Source organism: Talaromyces amestolkiae, assembly GCF_001896365.1.
Source record: "Talaromyces amestolkiae strain CIB chromosome Unknown scaffold7.1, whole genome shotgun sequence".
NCBI lineage: Eukaryota > Fungi > Ascomycota > Eurotiomycetes > Eurotiales > Trichocomaceae > Talaromyces > Talaromyces amestolkiae.
Genome location: NW_024468043.1, coordinates 1,242,951 through 1,264,033, shown reverse-complemented (window position 1 = coordinate 1,264,033; position 21,083 = coordinate 1,242,951). Strand labels below are relative to the sequence as shown.

Here is a 21,083-nt window from a genome sequence, read left to right as displayed (position 1 = left end):
TCGAACAGCCTAATTCGAGTCGGTCCAGAGCAGTCGAATAAGTAATCGACAGAAGTCTTAACATAAATCTTTTACACGAATGACTGACATTTTGTCCGGTCTTTCTTCTCCGCGGTCTCCCGGAATCCAAGACCGTTAAGAAAAGAAGGAAAAATAAAAATATTCATAGTAGAGCAAGTCGCAATTACCCGATCAGGAGCTAGGCCTTCCCCCACGCCGCCGCTGCCCCTCGACCCGTGACGTTATTTATTATACCCGTGTCCCACCACCTTCTTCCAACTTTCCAGACAACCACATCTCGCAAAATACCTATCTATTCTTCTTGATTCCCATTGTCAGTCGACTTTGCTGTCAATTGATTTTTATGTAAGTTGTGCCAGACGTTCAACATGCTCTCTCATAACAGCAGCAGCAAATGTAAAGACCCCGCACTGACGTCCGCGCCATTCTACAGACTGTCATCAAGATGCCCGGTTTCAAGCAAGCCTCCGATCTGGACGCGTGGAAAGCGCTCCAGCAGCACCATGCCTCTGTTGGTAAGAGCATTGTGTTGAAGGAAGAGTTCGAAAAAGMCCCCAGCCGTTTCGAGAAATTCAGCCGTACCTTCACCAACACCGTGGATGGCAAGGATATCCTCTTCGACTTTTCCAAGAACTTCGTCACCGACGAGACACTTGACCTCTTGGTGAAGCTTGCCAAAGAGGCTAACTTGGAACAGCTTCGCGATGCCATGTTCAAGGGCGAGCACATCAACTTCACAGAGGACCGCGCTGTCTACCACGCAGCTCTGCGCAATGTCAGCAACGAGCCCATGCAAGTTGATGGCAAGAGCGTTGTTGAAGGTGTCAACGCCGTCTTGGAGCATATGAAGGAGTTCTCCGAGCAGGTGCGCAGTGGTGACTGGAAGGGATACACTGGCAAGAGCGTGAAGACCATTATCAACATTGGTATTGGTGGTTCCGATCTGTAAGCCATTGGATCAATCCATCTGAAAGTGTACTAATCATCCGCAGCGGCCCTGTCATGGTCACCGAGGCCTTGAAGCCCTACGGACACCCCAACTTGAAGCTCCACTTTGTATCCAACATTGACGGTACTCACATCGCCGAAGCTTTGAAAGAGTCCGACCCCGAAACCACCCTCTTCCTGATCGCATCCAAGACTTTCACCACCGCTGAGACCACCACAAACGCCAACTCGGCCAAGAAGTGGTTCCTCGAAACTGCCAAGGACGAATCTCACATCGCCAAACACTTTGTCGCCTTGTCCACGAACGAGGCTGAGGTCACCAAGTTCGGTATTGACAAGAAGAACATGTTCGAATTCGAATCTTGGGTCGGTGGACGTTACTCCGTCTGGAGTGCCATCGGTCTCTCCGTTGCCCTTTACATTGGCTACGACAACTTCCACCAGTTCTTGGCCGGTGCTCAGGCCTTGGACAAGCACTTCCGCGAGGCTCCATTGAAGGAGAATATTCCCGTCATTGCTGGCCTTTTGAGTGTCTGGTACAGCGACTTTTTCGGAGCTCAGACTCACTTGGTCGCTCCTTTTGACCAGTACCTCCACCGATTCCCCGCCTACCTTCAGCAATTGTCCATGGAGAGTAACGGAAAGGCCATCACCCGTTCTGGTGACTACGTCAAGTACACCACCGGCCCTATCTTGTTCGGTGAACCCGCCACCAACGCCCAGCACAGTTTCTTCCAGCTTCTCCACCAAGGCACCAAGCTCATTCCCACCGACTTCCTTCTTGCTGTCGAGTCTCACAATCCTGTTGAGGGTGGCAAGCACCAGCGCATGCTCGCTTCCAACTTCTTCGCTCAGGCCGAGGCGTTGATGATTGGAAAGACCCCTGAGCAGGTCAAGGCCGAAAACGCCCCTGATGACTTGGTTCCTCACAAGACCTTCCTTGGCAACCGACCAACCACTTCTATCCTCGCTCAGAAGATCACACCTGCTTCCTTGGGAGCCCTTATTGCTTTTTACGAGCACTTGACTTTCACCGAGGGTGCCATCTGGAACATCAACTCGTTCGACCAGTGGGGTGTCGAGCTGGGTAAGGTCCTTGCAAAGAACATTCAAAAGGAGCTCGAGACTCCTGGTGCAGGCAGTGCCCACGATTCTTCCACTGCCGGTCTCATCAAGGCTTTCAAGGCCAGGGCCAACCTTGCCTAATTCGGGTGATGCAGTCTGAATAGTATGATGTTTTTTAATTACCAATAGCAATGATTAGAAATGAATACGAAAAGTAATGTTATAATTCAAACCAGATTCATAAATGTTATAGACATGTAACTTGGCCCCTTTCAGTTCGCCACTGCAGCTAATCGCCGCCAACAACCGGTGGGACCCTTCTCCGCAAAAAGCATGAGCCAAAAACAAGCGGCGTGGTCTTTTCGCAACAACACCACTCGACAGTATATACGACAGTCATGCCTTTTTCATTCTGATTCTTTTTGGGTATTGTTAATATGTTTTCTCAACGTTACATATCCGTTCTTGGGCTGTTCCTGTCGAGCGGAGTATTCGCTGCTTCTCCCGCCTCGAAAGATGTCGCTGGATATGCGTACGGACAGTCGATTCCTGTCAGTTGTTTGAACAGGACGATGTGAGTACCTAGTCTGAAATATTGCGCTGATCGCTAATTTTTCTTTTCTTTTCGTTCAGAGATTCAGGTGAACATGTACGCACACTCCTCATTACACTCGTCTAGGAAACATACTAACGACCACCAACAGATAAGAGACGACCTCGGCCGACTCCAATACATCCCCTTCCCAACATGCAACGAAACCTCACTCCCTCTCGCGCTACAATATGGCGTCACCGAAACCATTTCCTGCACAATTGACTCTCTCCCCGACGAATTGTATCATTTGCTAGAGTACTACGTCCACTCTGATGCGCCGCTGACATGTCGTGTGCCCACGATCCCCTTGGACGGCACCACCGATTTTGCAAGTGAATACAATGTCGTGGATGTGAGCGGTGACGGCGCTGGAAGTTTGAACGGTGGAAGCGGCAATGATAATGGCCCGCCATATACGCCCCTCACAATCGCCCTACAAGGGACGTTGCAACTGAGCCACCTACACATCTGGACAGACATGAACGTCATAATGCACCGTCTAAGCTCCATCGAGTCTCCCCGCAAGGAAGAAGCGCTATCATCTGTAACAGCGGCAAAGAAACATAAGCAAAAGAAGCCACCACGATCCGCGAAATCGCCCGGTTACGTCGTTGCCGGCGCAGCTTACTCATTGCCGGAGTTGCATGCCCCGAAAACAGCAGACACAGAGCTGTCGGATGAGGAAGAAGATGCAGCCATAATCGAGAATGCGCGGAATCCCTGGACGGCAGGCCATGGGTCAAAGGTTGTGCGTGGAGAACCCCTGACGTTCAAGTTTCGAGTGAGTTGGGTTTCCGGGGCGGATAGTCTTGGTTGGTTAGATCATGAGTATGATTTACCGCATATCCATGGCCGAGAGGGCGGTACTACTTTCTTGGGTTTGTTGACGAAGTTGGTGTTCTTTTTTATGGCGGCGGGGRTAGGGGCGTTGTTTGCGTCGTACTATCAGAGGGTTGTGAGGCGTGGTCACGGTGGAGGTGGGCCGGGGGCTTGGAGGGGAGAAGGGATATTGGGACGTCCGATGACGACAACAAAAACGAGACGTGGAAGTAATAGTGGTGTTACGTATGGGAATAGTGGCAGGKCGAATGGGKATGGTGGCTATTCGCCTACGTCCTCGGTGACGGGCTCGCCTGCAAATGGGGGTGGGTATGGCTATGGGGGATATGGGAAGAAGGATTAACCAATTAACTTGGTGTTGTTTATCGAACGACGACAACGAATTGAAAAGGGTGTACATGGCTATGTTTATATACTGTACCATGCCTCTGTACATTGAATGTTTAGATAGAAGTACATGATTAGCAAAAAAAGAAATAATATGCATATGTATAATACATCTATCTGAACATAGTCCCCCTCCTGTTTTGATCCTTTCCCAATCGACACACTACTTTACACTGACATAGGGAAACTACCACCCCTGATCCCTCATCCTCTGAATCTTCTTCACAGTCTCATCAAAGGAAAACTTGAACAACTTCCTCCACCTCTGACTCTTGAGATCCTTACGTCTCTGACCTCGTCGCACATGAAACTTCTGCAACGCAGCCTGTCTCCTAATTCCATTAACCGCGCAATTTATTTGCACCAGACGAATGGCAGCTGCAACGTCTGTGCCTCGGTCAGCAGAGACGAGTACCTGACGACCAAGTTTTGTGCCTAGTTTCATAGGCGTAGTGCGGAACCTCGGGGTCGAGGGTGGTTCTGCAGAGTCGATTGACGACGCCATGGAATCTCCTAGGTTCTGTTGTTGTTGGCGGGTAGCAGCAGCAGAGACGCCTCCTCTAGAAATGGACATGAGATTGTCCATTTCCCGATTGGCTTTTTGTTGGGCTCGTGCAGCTGCCATATTCGGCTTTCTGGTGAATTCGCGGGTTGGGCGGTTGCTTTGGACGGGTGTTCTGATAAATTGGACGTCCTTGCGGATGTTGGCTATGCTTTCGGAGAGTTTTACATTTGCGTTGGCGACTTCGCTGGATGGTGATGGGGTGCTGGTGGTGTTGATGCCATCGAATATGGAGGTTCGTGGTTTGGAGGATGATTCTGTTGTTTCGGTCGCTTTTGAATTTGAGGGAGTATCGTCTGTGGCGTAGCCGAGTCTTTGATTGACTGCGAAAAGGTGGCTGCGGATGGGCAGAGCACGGGAGAATGGTGTCGAGGATGTGCGAAGACATCTCAGGAGAGAGGATTGCACCGCCATGGCGGGCTAATTTATTGTATATACTGCGTCTCAAGCAATATTTCGAGTGAATTGGTCTCGCTTCGCATTCACTGCCGAGTCGAACTGCGTTGGGTGTGGAGCATAGATACGTGTTCGAAGAGTTGATGTCGAGATGCTGCGGAAATTGAAGAAGCGCGGAATTTCTGAGATCACGTGAATTTACGGCGTCTCCGCCGCTCCGCAATATCCAACGACTGATCGATTTAGATATTGGAAACCTAAGTCCTTTTTGATTCTAGAGCATGTTGCTACTTCATTAGCAGTAACCTTTTCTCCCTTTTACAGTACTGAAAACCTCCAACAACCAAGACAATATGTCCTCAATCACAGTCGGCACCCTTCCCCGCATGAGTCGCGATGTCCTCTCATCACTCCTCCTCTCAACAAGCACACCCAACAAATTAGCCATCATAGACGTCCGAGACTCCGGTACCTCCAATCTCTCTCCCACTACTCGCTCCTTGAAGACTACTGACTCGACATAGACCACGTAGGCGGCCACATCCACACCTCAACCTGGGTCCCCAGCTCTTCCCTGGACTATCGCATGCCCGAACTCGTGCGCACTCTCGCCGACAAAGAGAAAGTCGTCTTCCACTGCGCTCTCAGCCAACAACGCGGTCCCTCCGCCGCACTTCGATATGCACGTGAGCGCGAGCGAACTTTGGGTGTAGAGGAGAGCAAGAAGCAAGAGGTTTATGTTTTGGAGGGTGGATTTGTGCAGTGGCAGGAGAAGTTTGGGAATGATACGAGGTTGACGAAGGAGTATGTTGAGGATATTTGGCGGGAGTATTGATGTTTCTTTTTCAAAGAGATAAGAGAAAGAAGTGATGGATGCGCTGGACGCGGTTATATAAATGATACCCTTTATAAAATCTTCTCTATAATTGTTTTATTACATAGTTCTATATCATACGTTGACTTTCCAATATGTTACAATATCAACCCACGACACCACCACCAAATCCAACGGGCCGTCTCCTTCCTCCATTCTCGGGGACTATGACCAGAGCTTTATACAGCTTACCCATTCCATTGGGCCCTTTGTCGACTAAACGCTTCCATGCTGTCTGAAGCGTCTTGTACTTTTCACTATCTTCTGGCATGAGTTTGAGCAGTTGCTCCGCCCGCTCGGCGATGCCGAGTGAATGTAGGTACTCTGCTTGATCAACTGGACCATGGACCTCGACACCTTCGCTTGCTTCGAGAGCAGCTTCAGCGAGACTAATGAAATCCACATCGGCGCTAACGTCGACTTGTCCGGGGTATGCAAATGGTGAAATGGCCTTGTGTTGTCTAATACCGCGGAGGGAGTTCACAGGAATAGTAGATGATGTGCCGTAATCCAGAATCAGGGCAGCCCCTGAAGGACGCTCTTTCTTCTTTAGTGCTGCGGAGTTATCGATAGGAGTAACCGGTTTGGCGACTTCTCCAGGCTTCCTCTTTGGTGACTTCGGTTCGGGGGGTGTATATCCCCCAATCCTTCGCGCAAAGTCGGCGACGTATATCCTGCTCTCGGGACTGACTTCAATGACAGAACCGGGCTGGGATTTGAGTGCTCTATAACGTTCTGAAATCTCGGGAAGAAGTAAAGAGTTTGGAGTGGATATTTTGGCGCGGGAGAGTTGGAATTCGGGTTCGTCTTTGACGTCTTCAAGGACGGATTTGGAGTTTAAAGCGACCATTAATTCTCGCCATTGTGGGCCGGCGGCTGGCTTATTATTGGCCTTGGTCTGGCTTGGAGAGTCCAATGTGATAGGACCTGTTGGGGTCATAATTTGTTGTTTCGGTTGTTCTTCAGGTTCAGGGCTTGGTTGGACAGATTCAAAGGCATGTATGGGAAGTGCATCGAAGAATTCGTGGGCAAATATAAACGGCATTTTGTCATCTCCCATGTGTCAGCACAGTAAAAAATCAGGTTCATGATTGAGTATGAGCTCACTGTAAGACAATAACCGGATATCTTCCACCCAGACAATAGGCGCTCCAGTATGCTTGTTGATACCCCGAAAACCAATATCAATCTCTTCAAGAACCGCATCCGGCCCACAAAGCAGACTCTTCTGAACTTCTCGTAATGGCGCACTAGCTTCAACGAGGTAAATATTCTCAATACTTTTCGAGAATTGCTTGAAGTTTCGAACGGTCTAATCACCAAAGAATACCAGTCAGACAAATAGTCCTTCAGCATTGTTTTGGTCTTGCTCACCCGTAAAATATCATCCATCAACGTTCCCTTCCCCGGCCCAACCTCGATCAATTCCACACCATCCTTCGGCATCCCCTGCGCCATCCATTCTGTAACCGTCCATATCCCCACAAGCTCTCCAAATATCTGCGTGATTTCGGGTGATGTAATAAAGTCGCCTTTCTTGCCAAATACCTCGGTTTTGCTCTGACTGCTTGGTGTGGTATAGTAGCCTGCGTCGGGGTTTGTGAGGACTTGTCGCATGTAGGCTGCTATGGAGATTGGGCCGGTTGTCTAGAATCTGTTGTTAGCATAGCGTCCTTTTGTCGTAGGATAGAAGTGGGATAGACATACGCGAATCGCATCAGCAAGGATTTTTGCGAGTGGTGTTGACCACTCTTTCTTCACGATGTCTGATGCATAACGTCTGGGTTGGGTTTGCGAAAAGAGGTGTTTGCAACATTGTCTCGTTAAATGTTGCGTGCCACGTCTCAGTCCATGGTTCATTGTTGACGCTTTCCAAGCTTATACGCAAACGAAAACGTAGGTATGTCAATTGGGCGATAATAATAAGAAGGTCCGAAAAAAATATAAGGATTGGGTTTGACTTTGGTTCTCCGCAACCTCCGCATCGAATCTCCGCCGCAAATCACACGTGATTTCTTCAGTCTCAACTTTCGGATTATCATGCCTTTTAGACATTTACATTTGTTCATTTAGATTATGATGCATATGATTTCATGTTCCAGTCATATCACCCACTCGACCAAGGTCCATCTAATATTATGACGCCGCTAACTACCCAACAACTCCAAAAAAAGCAAAGATATTATTACACAAGGGAATCTTTCATATCATAGTATGCGCATACAGATAAACCGATCAGCGGAATCCACGACCACGCTTTGAAGTCGGTATGGTAGGAGCATCGACCATCATTTTGTCTCTGTACAGTTCGATGCTACCATCAGCTCGTCTGGGGCGCCCTTTCGGATCACTGAATCCATTTCTTCCATCATGAATCTGAGGCTCGGCCACATTTTTCCTCTCTCGGCGTTCGCGGTCTGCTTGTTCTCTGAGGGCGTCGTAGTTACTAGCACGGTTGCCAGAGGTAGGCGCGAAGTAGTGGCTGCCACCACCTCTGTATTCGATTGATAGAATTCGACCGTCCGCCTGTTAATCATTAGTTTTGAGCATAGAAAAATAACAGAAGTACCGACTTTCTGTCCATTGAACTGCGCTACAATGGCATCCGCGCCCCATTTCTCAGCGCACGCAATCTGCGCATTGACGTATGGCGTATGCGACGTTATATGAACTCCAACAATATGTCCAGCAACAGGCTCCATCGCAGCTTCGATATCGGCGGCATTGGTACCTGGAGCGAAATTTCTTCCAACGACGACAAACGGTCCCGTTGCAGCAGTTCCCTTGATTGAAATCTCTGCTTGTTTGCGGGGTGCCACGTTCACATCTTTCTTGCCCTTGATATCTTCTAGCATACGATCTTCTCGTGTGCGGCGGGAGGTTGGTTTGGCGGTTACGGTTTGTTTTGCTGTGGCGCGAGCTGTAACGATGGGGTTGGGTTTGGGCTTTGAGGATGTGGATGCTGAACGCTACATTTTGGAGTTTGCATTAGTTAACGGATTTACCAAAAGTGAGGGTACAGGAAGAACAATATATCCCAAGGCTCACCTTCACGACACCAATTCTGCTTGCAAGGCTCCTGTCGGCAGGTGTCTTTTTGGTGCCAACTCCAGGCCCTGGCGCACTAGCTCTTCTCTTTTTACTGCCCAACAACTGGTCTGCTAGAGCTTGGTTTTCTTGTTTTTTCCGGTTAAGACGTTCTTCAATGGTAATAGTAATTAGTCCCAGGTTACGTTTGGCCACAAGGAGAGGGCGCATTTACCAGCCTCGATAATAGAGTCGAACGACGGGCGGCTAGCCTTTTTGCCAGCTGCTTTTTTGGCGGCCATTATGGGATGATGTAAAGATCGTGATGCAGCTGAAGGTGAATAAATATTTCGAAAAACTGCTGAGTTCGCTATACAATAAAATTGAAATCGAAGAGGGATGGTAAAAGACAGGTTCTTTTATCGATGGTGGAGGTGAGCTTTGCATAGTTTCAGCTTGAAGATTGCGGCGGCAGTACCTAACTAAAAATAATTACTCCGAACCCGCCGCCTCCATGTCTTTGGATCTACTTATCCGCACGACTCGACCACACTCGAAATGAACGAACTGAATGACAGAAGGAACCAGGAGTTGGAAGTAAGCCACATTAATGGTCTCACAAGTCAAGGGCGTTCGGATCAATCGATACGGGGCGCAGGGATCAGACAATCAATCAAAAATGCTGGTCTCTTCGAAACAAAGAAGTTTTCAGATTTGCGTTTTATAAATTAAGAAAATGTGGGAAGAAAACCATACATTACATATATTCTGCTCAGCATGGAGTTAACAGCCCACCTGGATAGATTTATACATGCCAACCCAGACCAGAGGACTGAGATTCGGTCACTACACTCCCCAAAATAAGGCCTTGTACGTGAGGCTTCGATATTCTGTGGGTGCTGTACGTGAGTGCGCGCTTGGGGTGTCAAGATTCCAAGGTTGGCACAAAGAATCAACCAGATAGATACATATACTTGAAACTCATGCTGGTCGACACGATAATCCTCCAGTTAGTTGATAAGATTATTGCCTATTTAGGAAAGCCCGTCCCAATGTGTGCCTTATAACCCCCCTTAGACTTCTGTAGGAACAATCTTGGATTATCTCTATTGTATGTCTACGGGTCTTACATACTCCGCTTACTATGACTTGTCAATGCATTTGCAATATTGCAACAGCCTTCCAAGGTAACAGAGTTCATTTCTCGATCACTTGTTTGAACCCACCACCACATCCTTACAACAACCCACTCTTTGCCGTGCGCTGTTTATATACCATGATACAAATTGAAACTAGTCTAAAAATGAATATCATAAGCTGGGCATCATTACTTTTCTACGTCTAGCCAGGCGTACGCAGGTCCTTACATAGGGCATGTGCTACTGGAATGAACTCGCAATAACGATGTCCAAATGGATGGTTAAGCGTTCAAAGCACGCCGCAAAACTACATAGCAGCATCGAAATGAGTACCGTGTCATCTATAAATTTAGTTCCGTGAGAAATGCACTCCTGCTAAACTTCTCTCTCATAAACAATCAATCGCCAGACTCAACAAGCGGAACGCTATGCCAATCCTCCCACCAGTTCTCCGTCTTTGGAGGCCAAATCCGTTGAAAGATCTCCTTTGCGAAGGGAGCCAATTCAGAAGGCTCAGATATTCTCTTATAGGGTCGCCACCCTTTCACCAACCCGACTTTCGTTTCGCGGCCGCTGCTGCTGCTGCTGCTGTTTATCCGAAACACCCGACGTGGTCGACCCATTGTCTCAAGAACGTCGCGAAACCCGCGTTCATCAATGTTCAGGGTATTCCAGATAAAGCATCCTGCTCCAGTGACTTTGACCTCCAAGGATTCAAGCATACCACATGATGTTTGTGCCGAAGATATAGTGTGAAAAATACTACGAGCGAGCTCATTATCCAATGCGCCATTGACGAAGGCGTCCTTCAGGTGGCCATTTCGAGGACGTTGGAGAGAGTAATCAAAATATTGGTCACAATACTGTTTATCGAATGCGTCGAAAGTAGGGTCGTTGCGCGTCACAAAGTTTTTACGTAGGCTATCGCGTGCGGGTAGTAAATTCAAATCCGAGGCATCCAAGTCAAGATACAAGTGTTGAAGTCGTGGTAAAGCTCCGATTGTTTTATAGCTGGCCACTTCTTGGACATCGCCTTTAGATCGTTTGATTTTGATGGTCAACTTTTCCAAAAGTGGACAATATCTTGCCACATGTTTGAGATCCTCCAGGGTTGCCGTAACGCCTGTGGATGGTGATATGGAGAGCTCGTATAAACGCGAACCATGATGTTCTAATACAGCTTCCATAGCAATATCTGAATGCCATTCCGATAAATGCAAAACAGACAAAGCTGGCAGACTAAGCAAGAAAGACTTTGCGGCTGGGAAATAGTTATGGTTCACACTACGATAATAGATTGGTCCGAGGTTGACAGCTAGCTGTGTGAGTATAGGAAAATGGCAATTGGCGATCAGATATTCCAAAGCCTCTAGATCCACGCTAGGAATTTTAAGGACTTTCAAAGTCGTGAAATCGGTGTCCTCTTGCAATGACTTTAATTGTCGCTCGACAAATTGTGCCCCGTCGTGAATAGACAGGTAGTCTAGCGAACCCTGAGCTTTTGGTTGCTGTCCAAACCCAACCCAAGACTGGGTTGGCTGACTGTCAGAGTCTAACGGCACTGAAAACTGAAACAAGACCAGCTTCTTCAAATGCGGTATCACCCCTGCAACAAGCTCCCTTAGAGCTATTGGGGTGTACATATTCGCCCATCTTCCTGAAGGCCTGCTTCCGTAGGAACCTCGCATATGTATCCCGATGGCGTGAAGACATGGTGAACTCAATAATGCCGATTCATATTCATCTTCCGGGCCCCGGGGGCCTAAGCTCCAGAGGTGAAAGCGGGTGATAAAAATTCTGCATGGGGGTTGATGCTGGTGAATAGCATCAAGAAGACAAGGCGGGAATTGAGTATGGCTATTATAGATGATAGACACTAGCGAAGGTAAGCTAGATATTAATTCTGCCAGCGGCTTCCAGAATAAATTCGTTTGATGCACAGTATTTCTGGTCGTTTTCCTGCCCGGAAAGAACGCATACTCTTCAAGAATGTCCTTGTCGCGACCTGATCTTTCAAGTCGAGTTAACCTATGTCGATACAGCCGCAATTGTTCTTGTGCCGAAGCCTGTTCCTTGAAGAACGTCCATTCTCTTTCGTTGTCGTCGTGGACGATGATTAAACGTTGAACAGAGCCATAGCCGCCTACGCGTTGCAGAAGTACTCTTGATTGACGAGCCACGTCTCTGGCAAGCTGATCGCTTTCTAAATCAACCACGTAGAATTTAAGAGATCGATATAACAGGATAGTTAAAACGGAGAAACAGTGCTTGTTCACGCATACCAGGTCAAGCAGACTCTCAGGAACGACTTGATCGAGATGTTTAGCAATCAGCACCAGAATTTCTCGTGGTAGTCTATCAAGCATATTGATCTAATGTCGTTGTCCACGAAAGATAGATTGAGGTGGGAGTGAGTCTGGAGGAACGTTGGGGAATATGTTACAGACATGATACCACTTTACGCAAGTTCTTGTAACTAGCACCTACAAATTACGCGCCTTGTCTAATGACAAACAAGTTGTATATTAGCACTCGTCAATGTGGCCTGGATCTGCTTCAAGATCTGGCGAAACCAAGCAAGTGCTAGGTGAGCTATCTACATTATCATTTCAACGTGCAATTCTCACAGACCGACGGCTTGACGGCTTGACGGTTGACCCGTATTTAGCCGCATTAGACCAGGTGGACCTTCGGGTATATCAACGAGCTTTCCGGGGATAGATTATTAGATTGATGATTATTATTCTGGCTAATTGTATGTGTTCCTGTCGCATGTGATGGCTATACGTAGTAGATTCGAAGTCTAGGTACGCGCCTAGTCGGTTATATTCGAGTTCAATGCTACACTACCTCATAGTATGAGTAGTAAAGAGTGTACGATCTCTGATCATATGTCAGTTTAATAGTTAGGAGTACGTAGTCAAGATGAGCGATTTTGCGACGTCACAAGGCTATTGTCCCGGACCTCGGCTTTTGTCATAGCTAGGATATATTACATAGTATAGACAGCTACTTTATTCTGACTCTCTTCTATTTCACTGTTGTCTGTTGAATTGTCTGATTGTCGCATATTCATACGTTCGAACATAGTTGAACTTACTGCAGTCGGTCTTTGGCCCGAGATCACCACATTTCACGCCGACAGAGTCCAGGCCAGCTCACCGGTGAACATAAACAATCAAATAACCGCCGTTTCACGACTAAACCTGCAAATCAGCAGACAACGGGCTCTCTTCCGAGCTGGGCGCAGACCTGTTCTACGCATTGCGCGATTATTGCAATTAGCCAGCAGCTGATTAGCAGTTAAAAATGGCTCCGCCCCCTCCCCCTCACAAGCCTGGCCCTCAGAGTCATCTCCAACTTTCACCCCACAACCTTTCTTCTTCTGCTGCAAATACAAACTCAACGCCGGTTTCTCGTCTGAATCAGTTATCATCACACATTATGGGCTCGACAGCGACAGCTGGCATCTTTACTGCCGCCAATGTGCCCCAGGCACCAGAGGACCCCTTGTTTGGGCTCATGGCTGCGTATCGCAAGGATCCGTCTGAGAAAAAAGTCGATTTGGGTATTGGTGCTTACCGAGATGACAACGCGAAGCCGTGGATTTTGCCTGTTGTCAGGAAGGTATTTCCCTCTAATTTCAGTATTTATATTTTTACTTGGATGCTAAGAAGTAACAGGCAGACGACATTCTCAAAAATGATCCAGAGCTCAACCATGAATACCTTCCCATCGCAGGCTTGCCGCAATATACCAGTGCAGCTCAGAAACTGATCCTTGGTGCTGACAGTCCTGCCATCAAAGACAACAGAGTACTTCTCTCTCCAACAAACTCATTTCCAGTCATACTAACAACAAAAAGGTAGCATCTTTCCAAACCATCTCCGGTACAGGTGCCGTCCATCTCGGCGCCCTCTTCCTCTCTAAATTCCATCCAAACCAACAACCCCGTCCGACCGTCTACCTGAGCGATCCCACATGGGCAAACCACAACCAAATCTTCACAAATGTCGGCTTATCGATCGCGAAATACCCGTACTTCTCCGCCCAAACCAAGGGCCTCGATATCGAGGGGATGTTATCCTCCTTGGAGACCGCAGCATCCGGCTCAATCATCGTCCTGCACGCATGCGCCCATAACCCTACAGGCGTCGACCCAACCCCCGAACAATGGAAACGCATCGCCCAAGTCGTCCGCGCCAAGGGCCACTTCCCCTTCTTCGACTGCGCATACCAAGGTTTCGCATCGGGAGACCTCGCTCGCGACGCATGGGCAATTCGGTACTTCGTCGAACAAGGCTTCGAGACCTGTGTCGCTCAATCCTTTGCCAAAAATTTCGGTCTGTACGGTGAACGTGCCGGCGCCTTCCATTTCATCTCCGCGCCTAGCCAGGCATCCAGCACACCAAACATCGCCAGCCAATTGGCCATTCTGCAACGATCTGAAATCTCAAATCCGCCTGCCTACGGCTCCCGAATCGCAAGTATCATCCTAAACGACCCCCAACTCTTTGCCGAGTGGGAGGAAGATCTACGCACGATGAGCGGCCGAATTGCCGAAATGCGAAAGAGTTTAAGAGCGGGGTTAGAGGCGCGAAAGACGCCTGGGTCGTGGACACATATTACGAGTCAGATTGGGATGTTTAGTTTTACGGGGTTGAGTGAGAAGCAAGTGCAGATTTTGAGGGAGAAGTGGCACATTTACATGGTTCGTTCCTCACCACCTAGCCGGAGAAAATAGAGATGCTAATGATGAACAGACAAAGAATGGACGTATATCCATGGCAGGCCTCAACACACATAACGTCGATTATGTAGCGGAGGCCATTGATAGCGTTGTCCGCGAGACTCAGTAATTCTTTCATTTTGATTTTCATTTTGGTATCGTTGGGTATGATCAAGGGTTGGTCAGACAAACCATATTGGATTTTTTTTTTCCATTCCATTTCGGCTCACTGGATGTACGTTACAATCTCAAGAAGGCAGCTGGTAGATAGGCCATCGGCATTCATCTCGTCCTAGCATTATCACATATATACATCCAGCCCTTTGGTTTCAGGGCTGGTTAGAAAATAGCATCCCAAACAATCAACCAAACACACAGTCCCGCCGTACACCAAAACACCATCTGCGCCGTACTCTTTCGCTCATTTGCCCGTTTGAGTTCTTTGTTGCCCTTGCCTACATTCTCGGCTGTGGTGGATGCATCGGTAACGAGCTGCGAAATGAATTCTTCTTGAGTGGAGAGGTGTGAGACGAGGGTTTGCTGTAGCGAGGAAATTTCCAGGAGGGATTTTTCTGCGTTTCTGCTCGGCATTAGTACAAATATCTTGGCACATATGGAAAAGTTGGGTGGGGAGGGAGGACGAACTGGACTTTACTCAGGGTATCCTCATAATGTCTCAGCATCATATCATTCTCCTCCGCAAAAAGCTGGAGTTGCTCAGCCGACAACTGCGACTCAATCGTCGCTGTTTCCTGATCCGAGAGCGTAGACGCCTTTTCGTATTTCCGCTGCTGCTCCCTGCCAGCCGCAGGTTGCTCCCATTCCTGCTGCCGTTGCCTATGTATTATCTGCTCCTGCGGAACCGCAGCTTTGTATAGGACGCTCTTCTCCTTCTCCCTAACCCGCTCAATCCTCTTCTCCACCATCCCCCTCTGCACCTCCGCAACTCGCTCCAGATTCCTTCTCAGAAACCACAACACATTCTCCCTTACAGTGGATACGCATCTCGCCGATTCTTCGGCTGTTATCTGCTCATCCGATTTCCCTTCGTTACCTTCTGCTGAATCAGCACCTGCAGCCCATCGCCACAATACCCCCGTGCCTCTTAAATGCCCATACTTTTTGTGCAGTAGCTGTCGCTCCGTTTCCTGTCGTAATTGTTCTGCGGATTGCAGGTTGGAGATACTAGACGACAAGTCGCGAAGCAATAACGCCGTTGAGGAATCGATGGAGTCGCGGTCTGCGTCGGTCAGGTTTTGAGTTGGTAGATTTGTCGTCGTAGTCGGTGAAATAGATGATGTGGCAGCTTCAGGTTTCTTTTTGGTGGTGTGGATAGACAGGTAGGAATGGCGGATTGATTGGAGGTAGTGCAGGAGGGATTGAATGTGGGAGTTCTGTCCATATATATTATATCAGTCTATTGCTATAACGATTGCATGGTGAGGGTTGGACTGACTATGCGGTAGGCCTCTTTCAGGAATTCATTTACGTTTTTTGGATCGCGGGGTGGTGTCTGTGGAAGGTCGGTGTGTGTAGCAAGTTCTTTGCGCTTTTCGCGCAAGAGGCTCTGGACTGAAGGAGTCAGGTCTGTCATCTCTGTACAAGTAGTCGTGATTGCTGTCGAAGGTCAACAACAAAGGAAACGTCAACGTCACCGAATGAAGCGGAGCAGAGGAGCTCCGAGGTCTTGGCGTGCCCTAATTCCTTTTTAGGTATTCTACTATCTCTGATTATATTAAGTATACCTAGCAATTTATTTCATGATTTCAATGCAACTAAAATGTATATTCAGGGGATATCTCAAAGATAGTCAAGTCACTACAACAAGTGCGACGACAAAGTGTGTATGTATAAACCCTCCATCTGACCAACTCCACGCTCAAAACAGTAATTCATAGACATAAACATAGACATGAACATGGATAAATTAAATTCTTTCTTCAACCCAGATCTATGTTCTCGTTAGCAATTATTAATACCAAATGCAGAGATGGAAATACCTCAATCTTCCCCATATCCTGATTCTCCCTCCTCGCCTCATCTCTCGCCGCACTCAGCAACAAATCCAAATCCTCCTGATCGCCCATCGTAATCATATCATTATCATCGCGCATACGTATCCTCAACAGACCCCTAAAGCCAAATTTCTCGCGAATTCGGCCCTCAAACTCACCATATCCGATATTCGCTTCAATCATAATATACCGCGTATCCTCAAGTGCATGAACCTTGACGCGGAATTTCCTGATATCAGGCATCGTGCGCCGACGAGAAGGTGCTCTTCGGCCTTGCCCGGAGCTTTGAGACTGTGGGTTACTATATCTAGTACGCTGTTTGCGGGGTGGTGGCTGTTCATTGACCATTTCGAATTCGGCGTCTTCGGGGATTTCGTCTTCGTATTCGCTGCTGTATTCTGGTTCTTCTTCAATGTAGCGCGGTTGTTGTTGTTGGCGAGTCTTGGGTGCGAAGCCGTTGGTGTTTGTGCGCGGGCTTATGTACATGTCAAATACTTCGTCGTTGTATTCCTCTTCAGGGACGAACTCGAATCCGCCATCGCCGCGACGGCTACCTGTCGTCTCGCGGTAGAGGCGGGGACGTCCATCCCTCGCACGCGAAGAGTTGGAGTACTGTCGTGACGGCGGTCCTCGAGGCTCAGAGGCCGTACGAGTCGAGCCAATTCTCGATTTCTCCATGGACGGCATATTACCTCCCGTCCGCCCATTCGTGCCTGCACCACCGGGCCGATCCAATTGCAGCCTGGGCGGACGACCACCAGCCCCCGACCTGACCGACGCGGCACGCTGCGTCAACCCTCCAGAAGAACCACTAGCAGACGAACCCTTATCCGACTCTGGCGGTGGCGTAGGCGGAAACGTATTCCTGCCCAACGGTGGTTCGGATTGTTGTCGACTTCTGCTCGAGAGATTCTTTTGCACGAGATTCGTGGCGGCGTACGAAATATTCTCGGCTGGTCTATCGTCCTTTGCTGCTGTTTCGATGGCCATTGCTTTCTTGAGTTCTGAGCCCTGGAAGCCGATGAATGCATTGTTGCGGTCTGAGGCTGCTACCAGCCTTGCTTTGCCGAGGTAGTCTTTTGTCTTGAGATTCTTGACTTTGGCTTCATTGGGACGGTAGACGACACCGACGGGAATTGAAAATACAGTGTATCCCTGAATTAATTAGCGTTACGCCCATAAAAGAGGAAAGTGGGAAAGTACTTCAGCCTGCTCCCTAATCGCCTCGTCAATCACATCATGATCCGGCGTGACCTTTTCCTTGGACGCAAATTGCAGATCCTGCAAACCTGTATCTATCTGCTGCAGATAGATATAACTCAAGCCTCGATTGAATAATACCTCGCACGAAAATAAGCGAAACTTCAACCCGAGCTGCTCATAGTCTATCGATGTGTTTCCGCGGAGGTACAGGAGGGTATCGTTGAAATTGGCGAGCGCCTCCTCGAAATCGCCAAGCAGGAAATTGGAGACGCCTTGTTGGAAGTACGCTACGGCGAGGTAGTTGTCGAGCGCTATGGCACGTTGATAGCATTCCACCTGTTCTGCAAATTAGTTCTGTATTATCGCCGGTTTGACAGAGAGCGCACGCACCGCTTTCTCGTGTTCGCCCAATGTGGCATGGATAACGCCGCAATTGAACAAAATCTTGGATGTATCGGCGATATTGTCAAAGACGCGGAGAGATTCGTCGAATTCATTATTGTCGTAGTGAGCGAGTGCCTGCACCCATGTCTCGATTTCCTGTCTCGGTCAGTACGCTCAAACTCGCTCGCTGCTTACAAGGTGTTGTATAACATACCTGCTTCAACGACATAATGCCCTCTCACGCAAGATTAGAGAGTCGCAAAGATTAGGAGTACGTTCAACAATCAACAGAATCGGCAGCAAGGTAGTATTAATAAAGCAATGGCTGGGGAGGATGATTGGCGACGGCAACTTGAATAGTGCGGGGCTTCATGCACGATCCGAAAGTCGTCAACTTTGTGATGGATCCCAGCAGAAGATAGAATTAAAACAATTACTATGTATATCGAGTCAGACAAAAGAGCGAGTCGTGGGATCGTAGAGAACGAATGCAATCGACTGGACCAGCCAAGCCAACAAACTGTAGTCAGTTAGTACTGAGTAGTGGAAGCAGCCGAAAATAGAAGAGAGGACTACCAGAGTCAAGACTAAAGAGCGAAGAGACCTGACTATTAGACTAGAAGAGAAAATAGCATCAACCCACTAGGCAAAATCTACTGGCTACGAGGGGAAATAAGTATTAATGTGCCAGCCATTAGATAGCCCAATCTGTGATGCATGCTACTAATCTGTCGCAGGGACGGACGGGAGTGTCAATGCGTGCTTCATGCAGGATCTAGTCTGGTCTATTCTACTGTTTTGGCTTCTACTTAGCTGCTGTCTTATAAGTACATGTCAATTGATGTATGCTTCAGTTTTGCATTGGGTCAGCATTCTATCTTCCATCGCATCTCTATACAGCATATCTCAACTCAACTCAACTCAGCAACACTGACCGCTCAATCATAAGTCATCTGATCGTACACAAGTATTAATAGTAACTTTCCTGTAAATACTAAACCCCGACAATTGTATCCTCAAGCGCCGCTAAAGTAAGGTCGAGACCGCAATCAGCCAACCAGCGGCCCGAATCCCCTAATTTCTACAGCGGGCCCGAGTGCAATTAGCCCTAACAGGCCAATCATGCTCTATCGCCATCTGTATACTAAAGTAAGTATACTTCTCGAATGACGGGATGGTAGTACTCGACGTGAAGATGTATAAACTATTAATAACTCTAGAAATTCAGAAATAGAACATCACATAGCACTATTGACTGTTAGTGAGTGAATATGCGCGCCCATGTGTGATTGATCTTGCATGAGCAGGGAAACATACATAGTGGACATCAACGGCCGCGAGAAAAGAGGAGAGAAGATTCAAGAAACCTTGAAATGTCATATTTCAGTTTCCAACATTGATTCATCGACGATAATATGTGGTCATTGTATGAGATTGCGTCTGACACTACGTAGATTGTCGCTGTCTGCGGCGCTTCTGAAGCGAGGATTGTTTGAGGTTGCGTTTTGCAATTTTAGCCGATTGGTATGTGCCCAACCCTGTCTCTGGGACATAGTACTTATTTACGTACCGCGTCTACATAGTAGACGGTCATTGATTTGACCACTAGACTAGTACTTAGTAGTCGCTAAATATCAGACAACCGAAGAACGCTGACTTTCCGAGTCGGCTTTTGCCATGTGCGGGTTGCATGATCTATCGGATGCGGTCATCTTGCTTCATCTTATTTTAATGCTTACGGAGAAATCGAGGAGGCGGCACCGTCATACTCTTTGAATCTCTGACCCTATTGTGTTCACAGTCGGGACTGAATGAGAGGGCTAGGGCTAGTCATCTGTTTTGGGTTTGCTTCAACTCCCGAGATTGAGCTTCATATTGCGGCTCAGATGGAGACGAGATTGACTTCTGACATGACGGATCTCATCTGTCATCTTCATTCATTTCATTCACATGCTAGATGTTTTCAATTTGATTTGTTGCATGACGACAACAGATCGAGCTCTTCGATTACAGCATTCCCTTGGTAACCTGTTCCTTCCTCTCCTCCCACACATTCTTCCCCGAACACGAACAGACCATCTTCTCATTATCCCATACTCCTGCACTGCGCGCAATCACGCCCACAATCGTATCCGCATCCTCACTCTTAAACGGTCCTTCCGTATTCTTCGAAACCACCATGCTGCGTCCAATCAACTCCCAGATTGCAACTGGTTGATCAATCAACACATTCCCCTTGCCGTTGTCGCTGACGTTGACCACCCCAAATACGCCTCGAGGTTGTTCCTGCCCAAGTATTTTATTCTTAACAGCCTCCCATATCCCACCCGTTGACTCTGCGCCCTGCGATATATCTCCCGTCTCTCGCACTGTGGCCCAGTACCTGCCCGGCGAAAGCCCATTTATAGTAAGATCAACCAAAGTCTGCGACTTGCTGACCTGAATCATCCGCGCAAGACCGCGAATCTTCTCAGGCACGGTCGTGTTGTGCGTCTCGAGAATACACACGGCGGCGCTGTTGGAACCGCCGCTGCCGCGCAGGATTGCGTCGCGGCCGGTGCCCTGGATGGCGGCGACGATGGAGCTGGGTGCTGCGGTGCCTTCGACGAGAATGAGTTGATCTGCGAGGCGGGCTTCTACTTTGGTGATTCCTTGTATCACCCCATTCTGTCAGTACGTATACTTTCCCTGATGAGTGGCTGGAAAGTACCTGGTATTTTCTGTATGGATCCGGAGACGTCCTGCACGCAATGATCGCAGGTCATGGGGACCTGAAAGGTCGTCTGTAGAAGTTAGTAATGGCAACGATATGCAATGAGATAGACATGCCTGGAATGGTTCGATCATGTTGAATTATATTATAATAGATATGCGCTGGAAAGTATGCAATGCAAGATA

At 48.1% G+C, this 21,083-nt stretch overlaps 9 protein-coding genes across 9 annotated transcripts; 4 read left to right on the top strand and 5 right to left on the bottom strand.

Moving 5' to 3' along the window:
• Window positions 1-466: 466 nt before the first annotated feature.
• Window positions 467-2,175, top strand: BHQ10_004466 (uncharacterized protein; the record flags this gene model as incomplete). Its single annotated transcript, XM_040876834.1, has 2 exons — window positions 467-966; window positions 1,014-2,175. The coding sequence occupies 2 exons, from the start codon at window positions 467-469 to the stop codon at window positions 2,173-2,175; spliced, it is 1,662 nt and encodes a 553-aa protein (XP_040732970.1).
• A 506-nt stretch (window positions 2,176-2,681) lies between these two features.
• On the top strand, window positions 2,682-3,812 carry BHQ10_004465 (uncharacterized protein; the record flags this gene model as incomplete). Its single annotated transcript, XM_040876833.1, has 1 exon — window positions 2,682-3,812. The coding sequence occupies one exon, from the start codon at window positions 2,682-2,684 to the stop codon at window positions 3,810-3,812; it is 1,131 nt and encodes a 376-aa protein (XP_040732969.1).
• Window positions 3,813-4,043: 231 nt separating this feature from the next.
• Window positions 4,044-4,832, bottom strand: BHQ10_004464 (uncharacterized protein; the record flags this gene model as incomplete). Its single annotated transcript, XM_040876832.1, has 1 exon — window positions 4,044-4,832. The coding sequence occupies one exon, from the start codon at window positions 4,830-4,832 to the stop codon at window positions 4,044-4,046; it is 789 nt and encodes a 262-aa protein (XP_040732968.1).
• A 335-nt stretch (window positions 4,833-5,167) lies between these two features.
• BHQ10_004463 (uncharacterized protein) lies at window positions 5,168-5,649 on the top strand (the record flags this gene model as incomplete). The annotated part of the gene is made up of 2 exons (XM_040876831.1): window positions 5,168-5,282; window positions 5,339-5,649. 2 exons carry the CDS (start codon window positions 5,168-5,170, stop codon window positions 5,647-5,649), a joined length of 426 nt encoding a protein of 141 aa, XP_040732967.1.
• Window positions 5,650-5,794: 145 nt separating this feature from the next.
• BHQ10_004462 (uncharacterized protein) lies at window positions 5,795-9,017 on the bottom strand (the record flags this gene model as incomplete). The annotated part of the gene is made up of 8 exons (XM_040876830.1): window positions 5,795-6,741; window positions 6,796-7,000; window positions 7,063-7,335; window positions 7,396-7,454; window positions 7,938-8,214; window positions 8,262-8,657; window positions 8,737-8,888; window positions 8,951-9,017. The coding sequence occupies 8 exons, from the start codon at window positions 9,015-9,017 to the stop codon at window positions 5,795-5,797; spliced, it is 2,376 nt and encodes a 791-aa protein (XP_040732966.1).
• Window positions 9,018-10,252: 1,235 nt separating this feature from the next.
• Window positions 10,253-11,497, bottom strand: BHQ10_004461 (uncharacterized protein; the record flags this gene model as incomplete). The annotated part of the gene is made up of 1 exon (XM_040876829.1): window positions 10,253-11,497. The coding sequence occupies one exon, from the start codon at window positions 11,495-11,497 to the stop codon at window positions 10,253-10,255; it is 1,245 nt and encodes a 414-aa protein (XP_040732965.1).
• Window positions 11,498-13,298: 1,801 nt separating this feature from the next.
• Window positions 13,299-14,713, top strand: BHQ10_004460 (uncharacterized protein; the record flags this gene model as incomplete). Its single annotated transcript, XM_040876828.1, has 4 exons — window positions 13,299-13,481; window positions 13,538-13,669; window positions 13,720-14,565; window positions 14,618-14,713. The coding sequence occupies 4 exons, from the start codon at window positions 13,299-13,301 to the stop codon at window positions 14,711-14,713; spliced, it is 1,257 nt and encodes a 418-aa protein (XP_040732964.1).
• Window positions 14,714-14,922: 209 nt separating this feature from the next.
• On the bottom strand, window positions 14,923-18,414 carry BHQ10_004459 (uncharacterized protein; the record flags this gene model as incomplete). The annotated part of the gene is made up of 7 exons (XM_040876826.1): window positions 14,923-15,163; window positions 15,229-15,977; window positions 16,040-16,150; window positions 16,584-17,753; window positions 17,802-18,137; window positions 18,192-18,341; window positions 18,400-18,414. The coding sequence occupies 7 exons, from the start codon at window positions 18,412-18,414 to the stop codon at window positions 14,923-14,925; spliced, it is 2,772 nt and encodes a 923-aa protein (XP_040732963.1).
• A 1,778-nt stretch (window positions 18,415-20,192) lies between these two features.
• On the bottom strand, window positions 20,193-20,950 carry BHQ10_004458 (uncharacterized protein; the record flags this gene model as incomplete). The annotated part of the gene is made up of 2 exons (XM_040876825.1): window positions 20,193-20,836; window positions 20,896-20,950. 2 exons carry the CDS (start codon window positions 20,948-20,950, stop codon window positions 20,193-20,195), a joined length of 699 nt encoding a protein of 232 aa, XP_040732962.1.
• Window positions 20,951-21,083: the final 133 nt, after the last annotated feature.